Consider the following 20,614-nt stretch of genomic DNA (forward strand, 5'->3'; position numbering starts at 1 on the left):
TTACAGTTGGTATAATGTTCTTTTTATGAAATGCAGTGTTCCTTCTACGCCAGATATACTTGGACACACACCTTCCAAAGAGTTCCACTTTTGTCTCATCGGTCCACAGAATGTTGTCCCAAAAGTCTTGGGGATCATCAAGATGTGTTCTGGAGAAATTGAGACGAGCTTTGATGTTCTTTTTGCTCAGCAGTGGTTTTCTCCTTGGAACTCTGCCATGCAGGCCATTTTTTGCCCAGTCTTTTCCTGATGGTGGAGGCATGAACGCTGACCTTAACTGAGGCAAGTGAGGCCTGCAGTTCTTTGGACGTTGTTGTGGGGTCTTTTGTGACCTCTTGGATGAGTCGTCGCTGCGCTCTTGGGGTAATTTTGGGCGGCCGGCCACTCCTGGGAAGGTTCACCACTGTTCCATGTCTTTCGCCATTTGTGGATAATGGCTCTCACTGTGGTTCGCTGGATTCCCAAAGCTTTGGAAATGGCTTTATAACCCTTTCCAGACTGATAGATCTCAATTACTTTCTTTCTCAATTGTTCCTGAATTTCTTTGGGTCTCGGCATGATGTGTAGCTTTTAAGGATCTTCTGGTGGACCTTACTGTGTCAAGCAGCTCCTATTTAAGTGATGCCTTGATTGTGAACAGGTGTGGCAATAATCAGGCCTGGGTGTGGCTAGAGAAATTGAACTCAGGTGTGGACAACCACAGTTATAGTATGTTTTAACAAGGGGGGCAATCACTTTTTTCACACAGGGCCATGATGGTTTGGATTTTTTTCTCCTTTAATAATAAACACCTTCATTTACAAATTGCATTTTGTGTTTACTTGTGTTGTCCTTGACTTTTGTTTAAATTGGTTTGATGTTCGAAACACTTAAGTGTGACAAACATGCAAAGGAACAGGAAATGAGGAAGGGGGCAAACACTTTTTCACACCACTGTATATATATATATATGTATATATGTATATATATATATATATGAGTATATCACGAGTACTTTCATTTTTGATACTTTTAGTACATTTGACTGATTTTAGCCTATTTATACACTTTTAAAGCATGGCTTTTACCTGTGGTGTATATTTACACTGTGGCAGGACTACTTCTACTAAAGCAAAAGGCTTCAATACATATTCCACCGCTGAAATTAAGTAGTATTAGTAGGCATATATTTCCGCATTTACAGATTTTTAGTAACAGGGATTTAAGATTATGGTTGCATGATGCTGTGGTTCAGGATGGCATAAACTAAAATGCAAATTCTCTACCAAGGAGAGCCCCCTAGTGCTCAAACACTAGCACAGGAGGGTCAACACAGAGGAATCTTGACTAAATGAATGACTATAACTTAAATGTGCTCCTGGCTTGTGCACTCATATAAGATGAGATACACAGATCTAGGCTACAACAATGATAATGTAATATTGCTGTCACTCAAAACTACACAACAGCTGTAGCGTTAACCACATAGTTAAACGATCTATAAATGCACATTTAGCTAGCTAGGTTATCAAATATCACCACTGGGCTATCTTTAAGTTGCTCCATTTAAATTCCGCACATACCAGTTGTTATTAAAGCCTACATCTATGATACCCATAGATAGGCTATATACGCATGATACCAAGCTAGCATACCGAAAAATTAACATTGATTTAAATTGAAACATCTATTTTAGTTGAATGTATATTCCTTTAACAAGATGTGTTACTGCCAAATTAGCCAACTATAAAGACATAGATATTTTAAACGATTTTTTTTTCTCAATCCTCTTTGTTCAATTCAACAGTTCCCATTAGCCCCACCCTACATCCATGCACCCGACAAGAGCCTCCGCTGTTGCCATAGTTACCAAGTAACAAACTAACTAGGTGCAGGTCACAAGCCAGATTTTGATTGTCAACTTTCGCAAAAAAAGAACAGGTTGTCTTCTGAAGCTTTTGATTTCAAACTATAAATTAATTATTAAATAAAGAATACTGACAAGGATGGAAACAAAAAACACGCGGCCCATTTTCCCTTGGTAAGTGACATAGCCTACGGCTTTGTTTGTTGAGCTGACACAGTATGGACTGTCTCCATAACGTCAACGTTAGAAATTATATGCAGTCGTATCTTTGGTGATTTGTAACGTGACTATTGGTGGAATGTAAATATAATAATAAAGTACTGAACTTAAGTAAAATGAGATTCTTGAACTTTACTTGAGCAGTCTATTTACATTGTGTAGCCTAGCTAACGTTCCTACTTTCTATTCCACCAGCTAGCTAGATTTTGAAGGCAAATATTGTTACTTTTTACTTCACAACATTACATTTGTTTGATAGCTTTAGTTACTAGTTGCAGATTCAGATTGATTAATTAATTTCAACAACAAATACATCATGCTTATTAATTAAGCTATCCAGCATAGCTTTTATAAAGAAATTTGCCCCACATTTACAAGCTGCAACACATCATTATAAGGCTCGCGATAGACTATTAATATCTTCTCCTTTCTTTGCCAGAGAGACAAATAGCCTACAGGCTGAGTGTCCAACTGGCAAAAATATAAAGCAGGATATGAAAAGTCAACTCAGATAGCAACGTGCATGTGGTTTAAATAGAGATGCACTTCCTGCTCAGTTCAAGCCAGTTCTCCATTTAGAAATGATTATGTAATACATATTGTATATACACAGTGCAACAGTGTGTGACTGATGGAAACTATATTATATCTACAGAAACTATAACTGTTGCTCAGCAGCAACCATACAGTGACCCTATTACACTGTCTGCCATTTTGTGTCTGGTAGGGTGTCTCTGGGACGAGGCTATATTTCTACAGGATACATAGTTGATCCTTGCGTTTATCATTATCGTTTCAACTAAGTGTGTGAAGTACTATGATTAGATAACATTACTAAAAAAAAAATTGTTTGTTAATCCTCAGGTACAAGGAGAGGTTGCAGACCAAGTATCATAAAGCCCCAGCAAACAAGATGTCCTTGATCGGTAGTTGTTGCCGTTTTGTAAACGTGAGCCTTGATGACTTCAGTGATTGCTCGTCAGTCATATCCGGGGACCAGAGAGGTGTCTCACCAGTTATTTTTCATGACACTCCAAACCAGAACTCCAGTCAAAAGCATAAAAAGTGCATCTCTAAAGAACATGCTTGCTTTTCAAAGCAGATGATCCAAAAGCAGATTCGCAGGGAATATGTGGCTGCTGTGGAGGAAAAACTCAAACAGCATCCTCTGGCTTTGTACCCGCACTATAAGGATCATATGACCCCAGATGTAAGTAAGCGATGGCAGCAGTCTGGACTACCAAGCTGCATTGTGCCAGAACAAGAGGGCAGTATTAAAGATTAAGTGTTTATCCGGTCTTACAACATATTTGTGTGTCTTCATTTCTCTGCAGTTATTTGATAAGGTGTTAACCGTTTTGGAGCCAGACATGAGCGTTAACAGTGCCTCTGCACTTCCTACGCTTACAGGAGATGATGTGGAGCAGGAAGATGAGGAAAACTGTACAGAGCCAAGTCAGGAAGAAGTGAACAGATTAAAACGCGGATCTTCTGCTGATAAAACGCAAGTAAACTGGCAATTTCATTTGTAGTATTAATATAATCAGGAAGATCCATCCAACAAATAAACACATGATTCTGTCTGTAATGCGGCTACACATTATTTCTCAATTATTTTACAGCAGCACTAATGGCCAAAATCCAAGTCCCAGAAACCCCTATATTGTAAAAATGAATGGAAATTGTATCAAGAATGGCCAACAAGTGAATCAACTGAGCACCCATAAGGACATGAAAGTAGCCGCCAAACCTTTCAGCAGACAGTTTGCCTCTCCGGTAAGTTTGAGAAAATGAAATGTTAATGTTACCGTTTGTCAGACCTTACACAAGAACCAGTATAATGTTAAAACAATGATACAATGGACTTATTTTGGACTCTTGCAGGACGAAGAGACAAATGTTACTGAATCTGCAATACTGGGCCTTTCAGACTCTTCATCTCCAACTTTCCCCATTTAAGTGGAGGAGGCCAACAAGGATTAATTACTCCTCAACGCAGCGGCCGCGGGTTCGACTCTGACCTGCGGCCCTTTGCTGCATGTCATTCACCCTCTCTCTCCCCTTTCAAGTCTAAGCTGTCCTATCAAATAAAGGCCTAAAATCCCCAAAAAAAAATCATCTCTAAAAAAAGAACTGAATCCTGTCACAGCCACAAACGGAGCGGACAGTTTCAAAGGCCTCTGAGCTAAATAAAGTACAAACAGAGTAAAGTTCACAAATTCTTAAACCCACAAATCAAAATACATTTTTTGATGGCTACTGATTAGAAAAATCCAATACACGTACAGTAAAACCCACGCATGTCCAAGGAGCTTTTCCTGGATCCATGTGAAACAGTTGGGCTGTTGACCGAATTAGGAGCTCAAACAGATGTAGCTGTGAGGAGTTATGTAATCCACAATGGACTGTGACTGCCAAGGCTTAAGGCAAGACTATATATTAAGAGGAGGGGTTGCAAAAGACCTTTGTACCTTGTATGGTGTATTCAGAGCATTTGTTTACAATGCTCTTCAAAACCCCACTGTAAAAAAAAAAAAGGAAGAGGAAGTGTGTTTGAAATGTCTTTGTTTTAGTATACAATGAAACATGGACAATTAAGCACTGTGGGGGGGTTTAGAGGTTTTATGATAATTGATGCCTAAAATTAACTTAAACAGCAAATATAGATTCTGCATTATTGTTAACTATCTTCTCTATATTTGTATCAAACTTGTTTGACTGTGTACCGCTAAAAATGCAAATATAGTAGACACGTTCTTATTTTATTTGGTATGATTCCTGGAATAAAATAACAACTCAAACATAATTTTTAATAGACTTTATTTAAACAATAAATTACAAAAACACAAGCCTGATTGGTGATTTCATAAAAGCATTTTTGACAACTTCATCTGGGGAGTCTTTCAAAATAAAAAAAAGGAGCTTTCTGAAAGAAAAAAAAAAAGTGAATTGAATTAATCCTGAGGAATGGGATTACAGAGATTATGATCATTCAATAATATTTACACAGTTTTATGAAAAATGTCTGTGAGCTGCTAAAGGATACGCCTAACTTTACTGTTGCTGAAATGGATTTTGTTGCATCATTACATCCTGACACATCAGACTTGTGTGCTATGACATTTCATGGGAAAATTTCTCTCTGTCTTATCATTGCTATTAATAAGATGTATTAAAGTGAATTTGACTTTTGCGTGAATGTTACTCAGACTCCCCTCTCAGTAATACACATACAGTTTTTGAAGAAAAAGTTACAAATGACTCAATCTGTGTATATATGATGCACAAATATTAACAACTTACCGGTAAGTCTAAGGTCTGTTGTGTTGTGTCACTGTCAGCTGTTTGGGTCAGAGGTCAGAAGAGAGTGGACGGGTGACCTGCGGCCCAGTGAGTGCAGCTGTGGGGAGGAAGTGTACCACGCTGCAGTCGCTGGACTCGAAATAACACGGCCTAGAAAATTCATAATTTATATGTTAGAGAATTGAATGTTGATCTTGAGAAGGATTTTTGTCGTTGTTGGATTGCATGACAACTACGGAGTAGTTACGAAAACTCACTCTCATTGAAAGATTTGTTGTTGATCGTTTTTCCGTTGAGCTCAGCGGCCTTCAGGAAATGTGGCTCGCTGTACACAGTGTATGCACAAACAGACACACATTACACACAGCCTGTAGCACTTTGCAGCGCCGTGCATGAGGTATAAAAGGTCACGTGGTAAGATCGTGTGAGCGTCTCATAGCCTCGAGACAAGTCATGCTTAAAACATAAAAACAAACAAACAACAACACTGAGTTGGTTAGGTGCTTTCCCTACCTGCTGCAGGTTTTTCTTCTCAATCTGGAGCCAGCTTTTACTTCTTCTGCCTTGTCAGTACTGCTGTGGGTGCAGAGGGATATCAGAATATACAGTGAGACATTACACATTCCATGAGTCCACAGTAGATATCTTAAGAAAAAGGAGTTTTAAGCTATACAAGGTCAACAGCCTGTCTAGTCTTTTTTATGATATAGTACAGTAAAAACAGTGAAACAGTGTGGTCAATGGTCAATTAAACGTGTATGACTTCCTGCTCACTTAGTAGCATCACATGATTTTCAGATGTGTGACCTAAGCTAGCTCAGGAACAAAGCTAATCTTTGCAGTGTTTTTGGGAACGGCGCCAGACGTACAGCGTGGTACTGTGTACTCTCTCCGGTGCAGACATCCTCCTGTTATCTGTGTGTGGTCCGCGGTTCTCCGAAATCACTTCTCGCAACTCTTTGACTAGAGACCTGAGTTCCCAGGCAGGGCTCTCCTGCTAGAGGAGAGAACGACAATATCAATGCACTGCTGTGCTGATCTGATGCTCAACATTATAAATAGCTGGTCAGATTAGCTTGCATTTCAACAGAGAAACATGGGAATACATACAATCTCACACATTCCTGTGACAATTACCAACAGGATATTTTACTCCTAAGTCACTAGAAACACTTAAAACTGTATTAACACTGATGACAGACATACCACACAGTATCCCACTGCTTTGTTTATAGCTTTTCATTTTTTTTTTTATAGATAATGTTTTGGGCATTTTCAGCCTTTATTTTTGACAGGACAGCTGAAGACATGAAAGGGGAGAAAGAAGGGGAATGACATGCAGCAAAGGGCCACAGGTCAGAGTCGAACGCCGGGCCCGCTGCGTCGAGGAGTAAACCTCTATAAGTGGGCGCCCGCTCTACCAACTGAGCTATCCGGGCACCCATCCCACTGCTTTGTTGAGATGATTTACAGTCAGGTTTCTCTGAAATGCTGTGTATGTTTTTGATTTAAAGGCAGAGCAGATGTGCTGAGCTTGTGTCTGTGCAGCCAAATAAACAATGATTCACACATGCACTTGATGGGCTGGAACCGTAGGAGGTAGGCGAGATATAAGGAGTTCCTGACTGTACCGTGATCTGGGTGTTGGAGGCATGCTGGGAGAAGGGTGGAGCAGTGAGTGCAGATGGGGATGGGGAGTCCAGGTCAGGTGGAGGTACATTTAGAGCTGTGCCCAAACTTTGACCTTGGAGCTCCTATAGATGAGAACGACATTTGTTGAAGGGAGCTCAGCTCCATTTACACATGAAAGTCTCAGAATAAGTCAGACTAGATTAAGACATAACTATAAAACATGCATGATGAGAAGAAGTGTACAGTAGCATAAAACATCTACATTAAATAAGGGTATACTGTACACTGTACTGTGTATTTGTGGATACCCTTTGTCTGTAATCTGCTCTACCTTCAAATCCAAGGCATGTTGGAGTTTCAGACGGAAGAAGTTCTGCTCCTGCAGCTGGATGAAATCTTGACAGTCCGCAAAGCTCTCTGACATCTTTTTGAAGATACAGAGAATATGAAACAACAACACAGTGATGGACACAAACAGAGACAGAACAGGACAGATAAGGTTCTTTATTTATCTGAATATATAAACTAACATTTTGGTTTTGCTCCAAAGGGAGATGATAAATGTGACGCCAAACCTCACGAATGAAGTGAAATAACAGTATTTCTCAGAATGATATTTCTGTTTTAAGATAATTGCTGATCATCTACCCATTTATAAGACCTTTTCTAACTGTATTTTACCTCTATCTATTTTTTGGGGGCATTTTATGCTTTTATTACATCGCGGTAAAGAAATGATGGTAAATGAGGGGGAAGGGAGATGGGAAATGAAATGCAACCAAACTCGCCGACCGAACACAAAACGAGGATGCCACCAACACTTGGTTGTTGAAAATAAATCTAATAAAAATGGGTTTGTGCGGTTTTGACTTGAAATTTGATGTTTTTCAGTCTGTCATCATCTTATTCAGGCTTCTCTTTTTTTTTTTGGGGGGGGGGGACTTTTTTCCCCTTTATTTCAGAGTGACAGTGGACTGTGGATAGACAGGACAGGTGGGAGAGAGCTGGGGGATGACACGCAGCAAAGGGCCGCAGGTTGGTTTCGAACCCGGGCCGCTGCAAAGGCCTCAACCTACATGGGGCGTACGCTCTTACTGGGTGAGCTAGATGTTGCCCCTTATTCAGGCTTCTCTTAACACCAAATAACATCTGTTGGTAATATAATGACTAGTATAACGTGTAAATGAGTGCCACCTTGTGAAGGATTGCCTCCAGCTGGCTGATCCGCTCCCCCAACTGTTTATCTTTGGAGCGAAGGGCCTCCAGCTCGTTGCCAAGTTGTCTCTTCTCCTCCCTGACGAAGGTAAGCTCCTCGAGCTGACGTTGGTTCTCCAGGCTCTGGTAGCGCTTCTCCTGGATAGGATAGGAAGAGTCGACAGAAAAATGTAATAAATGGTGTTGACACGTACAAAATGCTTTAGAGTTGGGCATTTTGTATGAGTGGGCAAAGTTGTCCAAGTAAAGCAATTTAGCGTCCAAGAAATAAAACTAAATGTCCTCAATTCTTTTTTTTTTTTTTAACGACTTACGTATAATAGCTACTCTGCTCCAGAAGCACCTGAATTGGGTTAAATTAAGTCACTGTTAAGGGGTCAGAGCGAGATTTTCAAAAGTCATGTAAGTAAGTCATTAATAAATGTCTTACAAAGTAAGCAGTTCTTATTATTGTTATCGATTAAAGACATTTGGATCTTCATGAGCTGAATGGCTAAATCGTCAACAGCTGAGATGCCAAGTCTGCTGTTCTGGGCATCCAGAAATAACTAAACTGAGACAAAAAAAATGAAAAAAATGAAGGAGCATGAAGGAAAATATATTTTTTTAAAGTTATTAAAGATTACAAGATCTGAAAAAAAGAAAGAAATTACTAGTTAAAATAAAACGCAATTTGAGTAACAGAAACTGTCCATATCTGAAGATCTCAACTGAACATGACTAGAGAGAAGCCAGTGATTGATTATTACCTGGTACGACTTGTCCAAAATATCCTCTAAATGTTGGATTTTGCCCTGCAGGGAGTCCACCTGCGCTCTCCTGGCAGTGATCTCCTCCTGCATGTCCACGGCTACTTGGAGGCCTGAGGTGGAGGAGACAAAACCACAAAACTAAGAGAAAAAGGGCAAGGAGGTGATCAAGCGAGAAGAACATCATGCACATAATATATCAGAACATGTTGTAAATCCCAGAGCTTTCATTTTGCACATGCTTTATATCAAGGACATATGTTAATGGTCACACGTCAGATTATATCTCTCAGACTGGAATACAGCAGAGGAGGATACATTCATATTTGAAACTTCATTGAACTACATTAATGTTTTCTTAAGAGTTGTCTGCATTCCTAGGTTGAATTTAGATCCAAATAAATCACTGTTATCTGTGCACTTGATCACAGAATGGATGTAAATCAGAGGATGTTTCTTTGTACGTGAGATCTTTTATTTAAGTCTCAGTTTAAATTAAATTGTATCATGGATCTAACCGTGTCCGTCAGCTCCTTCCAGGGTCCTCAGGGTGCTCCCGACCTGGTCCAGCTCGTCATGGGCGTTCCTCAGCTGACTCTGAAGCTTCAGCACCACACCCTCGTGCTCCTTGTTCTTGCAGCTGTGGAGCTGTTGCAGCTCCTTGTGCTTTTCTGAAATCATGCCCGCACAAACACACGCATCGTATCCACTGAGAGGAACGCACTTTAACACACACAGCAATGGAAGGGCTTGGTTGACAGTGAAAACATACCAAACATAGTTCTTTGTTGTTGTTTTTAACGCAGCAGGACAAAAGGATCATTTGATTTGGCAAAAACTGTGAGAGCTGACTTTTTAGAAACAGCACTGTGTCATTTTCTGGTGAATGAAAAAAAAAAATCTAGTTCCACTAGTCTGCTGTCCGGAGGTAACATACAATATAAAAAATATAAAAGTCCACATGGAATACTATATTGTGTGGTAATTAATCAACACAAGAATATGTTATTATCCAGGAGGACAACCAAAGAATATTGTGATCTTTACTAGGTGGAATACTCAAATCCTCCAAAATCAAATCAGTTCATCCTTACGTTCAAACGTCCACTTGGACCTGGGGGGGGGGGTCCTGAGATATCACGTTCACAAGAATGGGACTGACAACCCGAAAACATAATGCATCCGGCATAAAAACTTTGATTAGAATTGAGGATGGAGCTTTGATTGAATACTTTTTTGACGATGTGGTTTTTGTTTTTGTTTTTTTTAAATATATTTCCAAAGAATGGAATAGGAGAAAAAAAATGACTTGTATACATACATAGACAAAAGTTTACAGACTATATTTTATTTGTTCATGAACTGAATCAGACAATTTTTGAAATTGATATGAACTCTTGCATAAATAAAGATTATGTTGAACTTGGATTGTGTTTACTTCTCCGGGAACCATCACCTTATCGTGGTGGAGAGGTTTGTGTGTCCCTATGAACCTGAGGGCTGTGTTGTCTGGAGCTTTGTGCTCCTGGTAGGGTCTCCCAAGGCAAAGTGGTCTCAGGTGAGGGGCCAGACAAAGAATGGTTAAAAAATCCTATGAAACATCGAGGAAGGGATGAAGTGACCCTGCCTGGAGGAAGCCCGGGGCCCCCGTCTGGAGCCAGGCCCAGATGGAGGGCTCGTCAGCGAGCATCTGGTGGACGGGTTTGGGGGGGAAAACTCTGACTGTTGTTTGTGCATATGCACCAAACAAGAGTTCGGAGTATTCGGCCTTCTTGGTATGTTTTGGACACTCGGGTGAAGAGAGGGGCGGAGCTGTCAACCGATCACCATCTGGTGGTGAGTTGGGTCAGGGGGTGGGGGAAGACTCTGGACAGACCTGGTAAGCCCAAACGGGTAGTGCGGGTAAATTGGGAACGTCTGGAGGAGGCCCCTGTCCGACAGACTTTCAACTCACACCTCCGGCGGAGCTTTTCGTGCATCCCTGTGGAGGCTGGGGGCATTGAACCCGAGTGGACAATGTTCAAAGTTTCCATTGCTGAAGCTGCGGTGAGGAGCTGTGGTCTTAGGGTCTTAGGTGCCTCAAGGGGCGGTAACCCACGAACACCGTGGTGGACACCGGTGGTCAGGGAAGCCGTCCGACTGAAGGAGGAGTCTTTCCGGGATATGTTATCCCAGACGACTCCAGAGGCAGTTGCAAGGTACCGAAGGGCTCGAAGGGCTGCAGCCTCTGCCGTGAAAGAGGCAAAGCAGCGTGTGTGGGAGAAGTTCGGGGAAGACATGGAGAAGGACTTTCGGTCGGCACCAAGGTACTTCTGGAAAACCGTTCGCCACCTCAGGAGGGGGAAGCGGGGAACCATCCAAGCTGTGTACAGTAAGGATGGGACGCTGTTGACCTCAACTGAGGAGGTAATAGGGCGGTGGAAGGAGCACTTTGAGGAACTCCTAAATCCGACTAATACGCCCTCTATGGTAGAGGCAGAGCTGGAGGATGAGGGGGGGGATTGGCATCAATTTCCCTGGTGGAGGTTGCTGAGGTAGTTAAACAACTCCACAGTGGCAAAGCCCCCAGGAATTGATGAGATCCGTCCAGAAATGCTTAAAGCTCTGGGTGTGGAGGGGTTGTCTTGGTTGACACGCCTCTTCAACATTGCGTGGAAGTCTGGGACGGTGCCTAAGGAGTGGCAGACCGGGGTGGTGGTTCCCCTTAAAAAGGGGGGACCAGAGGGTGTGTGCCAATTACAGGGGTATCACACTTCTCAGCCTCCCGGTAAAGTCTACTCCAAGGTGCTGGAAAGGAGGGTTCGGTCGATAGTTGAATCTCAGGTTGAAGAGGAACAATGCGGATTCCGTCCCTGGTCGTGGAACAACGGACCAGATCTTTACTCTCGCAAGGATCCTGGAGGGAGCCTGGGAGTATGCCCAACCAGTCTACATGTGTTTTGTGGATCTGGAGAAGGCGTATGACCGGGTGCCCCGGGAGATACTGTGGGAGGTGCTACGGGAGTACGGGGTGAGGGGGTCCCTTCTCAGGGCCATCCAATCTCTGTACGACCAAAGCGAGAGCTGTGTCTGGGTTCTCGGCAGTAACTTGGACTCGTTTCAGGTGAGAGTTGGCCTCCGCCAGGGCTGCGCTTTGTCACCAATCCTGTTTGTAGTATTTATGGACAGGATATCGAGGCGTAGTCGGGGTGGAGAGGGGTTGCAGTTCGGTGGGCTGGGGATCTCATCGCTGCTTTTTGCAGATGATGTGGTCCTGATGGCATCATCGGCCTGTGACCTTCAGCACTCACTGGATCGGTTCACAGCCGAGTGTGAAGCGGCTGGGATGAGGATCAGCACCTCTAAATCGGAGGCCATGGTTCTCAGCAGGAAACCGATGGAGTGCCTTCTCCAGGTAGGGAATGAGTCCTTACCCCAAGTGAAGGAGTTCAAGTACCTTGGGGTCTTGTTCGCGAGTGAGGGGACAATGGAGCGGGAGATTGGTCGGAGAATCGGCACAGCAGGTGCGGTATTACATTTTAATTTATCGCACCGTTGTGACGAAAAGAGAGCTGAGCCAGAAGGCAAAGCTCTCAATCTACCGGTCAGTTTTTGTTCCTACCCTCACCTATGGTCATGAAGGCTGGGTCATGACCGAAAGAACAAGATCCAGGGTACAAGCGGCCGAAATGGGTTTCCTCAGGAGGGTAGCTGGCGTCTCCCTTAGAGATAGGGTGAGAAGCTCAGTTATCCATGAGGAGCTCGGAGTAGAGCCGCTGCTCCTTTGCGTCGAAAGGAGCCAGTTGAGGTGGTTCGGGCATCTGGTAAGGATGCCCCCTGGGCGCCTCCCTAGGGAGGTGTTCCAGGCACGTCCAGCTGGGAGGAGGCCTCGGGGGAGACCCAGGACTAGGTGGAGGGATTATATCTCTAACCTGGCCTGGGAACGCCTCGGGATCCCCCAGTCGGAGCTGGTTAATGTGGCCCGGGAAAGGGAAGTTTGGGGTCCCCTGCTGGAGCTGCTACCCCCGCGACCCGACCCCGGATAAGCGGATGAAGATGGATGGATGGATGGATTGTGTTTGTATTTGTATAAGATGTTTATATATGGATTTATTTTATCTAATTCTTGGACATCTCCTGGGACAGTATGTTTTGTGCTGTAAAATGCTGGTGGGAATACATACATAACGGAATGTCTGGATTGGTGATGATTAATGTGTCTGAATAACTCCACCCCACTCTTGACTGTGAGTATACCTTGTATGTATTCATGTGTCTTTTATGTGTTTATACTTGCTGCACACCCAATCGCCCTTCGGGGACACAAATAAAGTTGAAGTTGAAGTTAATGCCATGAGGTCATGTAAACGACCAGACACAAAAACTATTTGTTGCATGCATTCATTATCACAGTGAGGAAAATGCAGCTCAGTTTGTTTTCTCAGTTTATATGCTGGATATTGATCATCTCCTGTGTGGTGATACACATTCAGTAAAGCTCAACTCACTAGTGAGGGTGAGCAACTGCATGCACTGAACCTCCAGCTGGATGGTGAGCTGTCGTTTCTCCAGAGATTCCTCCTGGACACGCTGACTTTGTTCAGCCACAGAGGCCTGTAGCTGCCGCCTCTCGTGCTCTGCAGCAGCCAGGTCTGAATTACGCCGGTCCAATTCAGCCTAAACAGTATATGGCACAAGAGGAAGGAAGAGAGACAAAGAGTGTAAGGTAAGTCATGATCTAGGTGAGGTATAGGGCTGCACGATATTAGGAAAATATCTAATTGTGATTATTTTGACTGATATTGCGATTGCGATAAGATTCACGATATTGGAGGGAATGATCATTTTTGTATCATTATTCGCATTTTCATTGAAAACTATATTTAAAAAAAAAATGATTGAAGTGTGATTTTTTTTTTGAAGATTATTTTTTGGAGCTTTTCCCTTTATTATAGTTATTATAGTGACAGTGGATAGACATGAAATGGGGAGAGAGATGGGGGACGACACGCAGCAAAGGGCCGCAGATCGGATTCAAACCCGGGCCGCTGCAGGACTCAGGCCGCCCCGAAGTGTGATTTTTTTGCGAGGATCTTTACCAAAGAAAGACTTTTTTCTTTAGTCTGTAGAATAGGATTTGACACAGGCAAGGTGTGATTTCTGTTTGCTTATTTGTTTTATTTTCCTCGAGACCGCATAGGATGGGGGGGTTTTTGTTATTGTTCAGTTTGTATTTCTCTGTTCTGTATGTCTGCATAAAAATAAAAAAAAAGTTGATCTAAAAAAAAAAAAAGAAAAAGAAAAAAAAAATGGTTTGACACATATTTTGCATTTAACAAATATTGCGCCCCCCTGCGATTTGGATATTGAACTAGTCCATATCGCGATTTCGATAAAATTGCAATTAATTGTGCAGCCCTAGGTAGGTATGGAAGTCAAAACGGAAGAAAAAAAAAATCTATTGAAGGCTTAATAGGGAAAGGTTTTACTTCAGTTATGTAATCATATTTCAATCAAGTTGTCTGCCATGCTCCTGACCCTGAGCTGCTGAATCTCCAGCTTGTGCTGGTTTAGCTGGTTGCTGAGGAGGCTGTTCTCCTGGTGAAGTTCGTCGATGGTGCTGCGGTGCTGCACTGTCATGTGGATGCTGCTCTCTATCATCTTCTCCCGGTCACCCAGCCTCTGCCTCAGTGTCTCTACTTCTGCATGTAGGGCCTGGCATCGGCTTTGGGCCTCTTCCAACCTGGCAAGGTGCTGGAAAAACCAGTTAAGCTTAAGTTCAATGATTTAGCCTCAAAATGGGCACATAGTGAACGCAAGATTCATAATGCATGATCTCGTCTAAAAACTTTACGTGCGGAGCTTCTTGCTGCCTAAACTGGAGTTCCTTGTTTTTCTCCTCCAGGAGTTCCTGGGATTTCCTCCCCTCCTGGGCTCTCTGCTCCAGCATGGCCTGTAGGCAGCTTTTCTCCTCTCTAGCCGCCTCCAGCTGTCCTCTCAGGGCCTTCACCTCCTCCTGGAGATCACCCTGCTGCTGCTCACCGCACCTCTAGAGGATAAAGGAGGAGGCACAGTGGGCTGACAAAAAGATAAAGTAAATCTTCTGATAGTGTGAAGAAATAGGGAGGAGATTTTCGGCACGAACACCGGTAACGCTAACGGAGGTGTAACGTTACGAATGGCCGCTGTTCTGACTCGGGTGCCTGGGTCTGTTTCCCGACAGTTCAGTAAACTGCCGTAAAGGCCTCTATACAGTTGCCGTTCCCGACCTGTCGCTCAATAATGTGACGTCAAAATGACGTCGATCTTGCTGCCGCGCCAGGATTTAAAGTGCGCGACCAGAGGTTGCACGACAAAGCGGAAACAGGAAGCATGGACGAGTTCGAGGGCAAGCTCGCGACCACCACGCGCGAGTATAAACAATTACGGCGCTCCCATGACGTCACACTGTTCTGTTCTGATGAATTCGTGGGTTAGCCCAGAGTTGTTAACCGTGGTCAAAACAATCACACTAAAAATAACTGAGCGTGTTGAATGAAGTCGTAATCTTATGTTACCCACCCACTCGGAACTCGTACAACATCGCAGTAGCCCGAGTTAAAAATCCAACATGGCTGCCCCCTGTATCAACAGCTGTGAAAGCTGCAGTAACATAAAGTTATAAGCACTTCTGTCTTATTTGTGTCACTAAATCAGTTGTTCACACAGGCATGGTCAACTATCTATCTGTGGACATGTTGTTACGCTGTTTGCACGCACAAAAAACGGCGTAATGCGTTGTTATCAACTGGTATTGCTAACAATAGCTAACCGGGCTAGAGCTAATGAAAACAATGAAAATCTGACTTTTAAATGGAACGCATTCAACTCGGGTATGACGTCATTCCCAGCTCCGGCTTCCGAGTTCTGAGGTAAAAAGAACGCGGCACTAAAGCAACACCAAAGTACTTTTCCTCTTCGGTCCCCCTACAGGTTGGAAGCGGAACTGACCATTACCATTATTCTTATGTCTCATTTTTGGAAACATTATTTTAAGGTACAAAAGAATCTTTGGTGTTGGATCGATCAATATTGAAATCAATCAATATCAATAAATAAGGTCTCTGTTGTATTAGTGTGTTGCAAAGTGGCATGTAATCAATGACAAAACGATGCCATGTGGCAGAAAAAAAGTTGTATTACGTTTACTGAGTATAACTCTCCTCCAAACACCCCCCCCCCCAAAAAAAAGAATCTAGGTTACGAACCGAATTGTGGGTTTGGTGTATCGTTACAGCCCTAAAAGGTACAAGTAGGTACAGAAACAACCATAGCACCTCGTTCTAGATGTTTGCGGGTGCCGTAAACATTTCCATGGTAACAGTGAGTTCCACCAACCAGAGATGTCGCCATTACGCTTAGGATTGTGGGTAGTGTAGTATTTCTCCATAAGATCGTATATAAAACATGTTTTTCTTAAAACAAGGTTGATTTCATACAGACTTGGTGTTTCTACAGGAGCAGAAACTTTCGTTTCACAACCTCGTGGCTCGTGGTCAGTCTACCTTGGATGGTTTAGACATACTGGCAAATAATCAAAATCCTTATGGAGAAAATAAATGGGATTTTTACTTCCGAAACCACACTGTTGAGCTCTATAGAGGACATTATTAGGACAGACAGCATCGCCTCGGTCAGGACACCTCTAGCAGCAAAGTCCATCACCTTACCAAATCCTCCACCTGAGCCTGGCAATCATCTTTGACTCTTCCCACCAATGTCTTAAACTGTTTTACCAGCAGATTACACACATCCAGCCCTTTACATTGCTCCATCATAATTATACTACACAGAACTTAAGTATGATTTGTATTGAATCATGTAAAGTCAACCTGACACTTCAGTTTCCACGTGTTCTTTATGGTAAACATGCATCTACTGTATACTATAAGTTACTTTGGGTATGATAACAACAGAAAGAGGAAAATTGCTTGTTTTTCACATTCACAGTTCTGCTGCAGCACCTTAAGTTGGCCAAGCTGGGACCGAAGCTCCTTTGCCTGTTGTAAAGATCGCTCTCTCTCTCTTTGGGCGTCCACCAGCTGGGACTGAGCCTCAATGAGCTGCTGCTCCAGACAACAAACCTGCAATGTCACAAATCAAATCAAATATTATTCAAGTTTTCATTCTGGCATAGGAGGAAGACAGGAGTTTTATCAGTGTTGCTTCTCCACATTGTGTTTGTCTAATCTTTAAGCTACTGTGGTTTGACTGAGCTATACATATCTAGTGAATTAGATAAATATGGCTGGTTAATATAAATGTTTAGCAGCCTCAGTATCTCATCGCTTACATTATTGCTCATAACATTCTTCCTTACCTTATCTGTATGGCTCCAGAGGGTTGACTCAAGTTCACTGACCTGACATTGGTGCAGTGATGTCTGTCTCTCTGCAAGTTTCCTGGGCATAGAATTATTTTATTTTTTGGTGTGTCACTGACTCAGAAATTCAACATTGTGTGATCATATAGTTCAGTGGCCTTAGACGGCAAAGTCTCTTTTAAAAAAAACAAAAACAGCCACAAATGATTTGGAACAACACTTACTTTAGCAACTCCAACTTGACACTTAAACTGACACTGTTGTTTTTTGATGAGCTCAGTTTGGCAGTCAACAACGCCATCTCCTGGCCAAGACTTGCAATCAGGTCTTCCATTCTAGGACAGAGCAATGCGAAGAGTGAACACTGCTGTTTAAAAAAAATAATAATAATAATATATTTATGATGCACAATGGAGCATGGCAGATAGCCTACAATAGTTGGAAGGGATGAAGCAATACAAAAAACACCATAATTTGATATGGAGCAGGTAAGCAGCTGTAGCTGGTAAATATGGCAGATCAAGTTGGGATGTTTGTATTTCTATCATATGACTAAAAAAGCTAATCTTCACATATAAGAAGTGGGAACCTGAGAATATTTGGCTTTTTTTTTTTGCTTGAAAAGTGACTGAAATGATTAATCTATAATCAAAATAGTTGCAGAGTCATTTTCTTCCGATTGACTAAATGATTAATCGACTAATTGCTGCAGCTCTCTATTACATTACCTTTCTTTTTGCTTATTTACTCCACTGCATTCCTCACTCCCCAGATGTTTTGACTGCCATAAAACAGATGAAAAAAGATATCAGACATACCAGGAGGAAAAGTCTAAGTCTTAAAGTACACTTAACATGATCCGTAAATCACTTCTAGTACTTACTAAAAAAGGTCTCTCCTGTAGCTCGTCTGTCTCATCGTTAAAATCCTCAGTTACCTTAGCAGCTGAGGATAGCTGTCTTGAACTAGTGGCGACATCAGGACTGGTGATGGCGTTGTGTCCACATTGTGTCTCGTGAGATATAAGTGAGTACATCTCCTTTACATTTTGTTCCAATGTCTCTACTTTCCTGTTAAGTGCCAACGTCTCCTCCTCCGTCTCCTGCAGCTTCTGGTCCTCGGCCCTTTGGATGTTTTGGAGCGCCTCCAACATGCACAGCATCTTTTCCATCTGACCAACGTGTATCCTTGAATCCTTCAATCTACGAATAAAAAGATCTGTGGGTCAAAGTGATATAAAACACTTACAGGAGTAAAATTGTATCAGTGTCTTCACCTGAGGTTGGACAGGTCGTCCTTCTCCTTCTGGACTTTGTGCAACTTAGTCTGCAAGTTCACGATAGCTTTGTCAAAACTGAATGGCTCTTGTTCAGGTTGATCGTGTGTCTGTGTTTGAGAGGGTAAAATAGTACATTATAGAGAAAGCATTACCAAGCAGGATTGGAAATTAACTTTTTGTCCACCTGCCAATCATTAGATTACAATTGTTTTTTTTGGCTGGTGAGTGAAGCAAATGTAACAGCCACTGAAATAAAAAGATAAACCTTGTTGAGCTGCAAGTCAGACAGCTGTTGAAGACAGTCTTCTACTGCATTTTCAAACACCTCCTTTCCAGGAGAGCTGATATCCCCTTGGTTTAAGACCAGGGGCTGAGTCACTGCCTGCTGGTCAGTTGTAAGAATGGTATTCCCGGGTGAGTCATCTGCCAAAAAGGCAAAGGAAGTTTTTTTTCCAATGTTTTTTTCCTAAACATCTGTACATTTAATCAGGTGATTTAGATTTTAGATGAACATTTAGCTTTACCACTTGGAGTCATTGTATCATAATGTGGGTGTTGTTTAAAGTTAAAATCATAAGCCCTAACTTAACACGTTATTTTTTCATCTTTCTGGCTGCACAAACTGCTCGTGTGTGTGACACTGCTCGTACTCACAGACATCAAACCTCCTGTGGTTGTGGCAGCTTTGTCCAGGTGAGCTGTTGATGCCATATGTGCAGGCAAACCTCTCCAATGTTAGTTTGGTTGCGTTTTCCACCTCTTCCTGAAGCCTCTGGGTTTCCTTAGTGCGCCTATTAAGCTCCTCACTGTAAAAAAAAATAATAATAATAATAATAATGGAAGAAAACAAATTAGGAGGGATGGAGAGTATAATTCATAGTGATGCCATAGCACTGTGGAACAGCCTCCCTTTAAATGCCAAGTAGACAAACATGAAAGGAACTTTTGGAAGTCAGGGCTTATAGTATCAATGGAGTAAGGTGAAAACTTGAGCCATCACTTTGTTTAGTATTATTTACAGTGTGTTTTGATGTGGACAGGTTGTTGTTAATTTGGACTGATGTATTTACTTTGATCATACTGTTTATTTTATGTTACATGTTTTGTGTATGTCTTTTAATAACTTGGGCCCCTGTTACGTTGTCACTCGGATTGTCTGTTTTGTAGATCCATTTCTGAATCAAATCAAAATAAATATTAAGCTAAAGCAATGGCTGCTCATGGGTTAGGAGTTGAGCTGAAATATAAATGTGATATATAAATAAATATATAAAATATGAGCTGATTGCTATAAAACAGCTGGCATTTTAATATTAGCTACATGAAGAGTTTTAGTTACCTCAATTCATCCAGTGTCAGGCTGTTAAATCTCAGCCGAGAAGAGGCGTCATCATAGGTCTCTAAAGAAAGTTGAACAAATGATTTGAACAACTGAATAATTAGCTAAATAACAGCAAGTTAACAACACTGCCCGCTGAGTAAGTAACGTTAACCTAACAGAGATTTCCCCTGCCGTCTACTAGTTAACATAGCTAGCTAGCTAGCTAACTTACCCGTTGTTCCTGCTTGTGTTAATTTTGTAACGTTGTGTTTTGGTGGTAATTGAGCGTGAGCGCCATTGTTGCTAAAAAGAGGAATAGTCTGACGATCGGAGGGCTGAAACTCCGATGACATCTCTGTTCACATTAGTAATCAAGCGGTCGGTGTAGTTAACTAGCTATTAGGTTACGCTAAGTAGCTAAGTTATACATCCTCGAAGCTAACATCAACAGCTAACGTTAGCCAGTAAATTGTCGTTAAACGTAAAGTTCCATCACCATGGAAACAGCATCCGTGGCTAATTCCTAGCAAGCGTTATGCTACCAATAATTTGGTGTATCTCTGCGCTACTAGTTAACCTAGTTAACATTGTTTGACTGGCTAGGTTAGTCGGATATTCGACTAAGTAAAGCTGATATTGAAATCATAGCATATGTAACGTTAGCGCCGACACTTTGAAATAATACGTCAACATCCGCTCTAACCCTCTA

At 42.2% G+C, this 20,614-nt stretch overlaps 1 protein-coding gene across 4 annotated transcripts; it reads right to left on the minus strand.

Annotated features, from left to right (window-relative positions):
• Positions 1–4,870: 4,870 nt before the first annotated feature.
• Positions 4,871–20,607, minus strand: LOC144518527 (coiled-coil domain-containing protein 158-like). 4 transcript variants are annotated; one of them, XM_078251267.1, is made up of 23 exons: positions 20,138–20,607; positions 19,924–19,984; positions 19,239–19,390; positions 18,850–19,007; positions 18,582–18,691; positions 18,189–18,507; positions 18,034–18,086; positions 17,530–17,640; positions 17,303–17,384; positions 16,947–17,066; positions 14,798–14,992; positions 14,482–14,697; positions 13,452–13,620; positions 9,483–9,635; positions 8,965–9,077; positions 8,195–8,353; positions 7,332–7,424; positions 7,000–7,122; positions 6,238–6,362; positions 5,882–5,944; positions 5,626–5,693; positions 5,369–5,518; positions 4,871–4,991 (listed from the first exon to the last, which is right to left on the minus strand). In XM_078251267.1, exons 1-22 carry the CDS (start codon positions 20,256–20,258, stop codon positions 5,403–5,405), a joined length of 2,880 nt encoding a protein of 959 aa, XP_078107393.1. In that variant the 5' UTR covers positions 20,259–20,607; the 3' UTR covers positions 4,871–4,991; positions 5,369–5,402. The 4 variants fall into 4 exon arrangements, with proteins under 4 accessions (XP_078107393.1, XP_078107394.1, XP_078107392.1 ...); XM_078251268.1 differs by having other exon boundaries at positions 5,882–5,941; positions 6,238–6,365; XM_078251266.1 differs by having other exon boundaries at positions 6,238–6,365; positions 20,138–20,606.
• Between the last annotated feature and the right edge of the window lie 7 nt (positions 20,608–20,614).

This window comes from Sander vitreus, chromosome 5, assembly GCF_031162955.1.
Source record: "Sander vitreus isolate 19-12246 chromosome 5, sanVit1, whole genome shotgun sequence".
NCBI classification, from domain to species: Eukaryota; Metazoa; Chordata; class Actinopteri; order Perciformes; family Percidae; genus Sander; species Sander vitreus.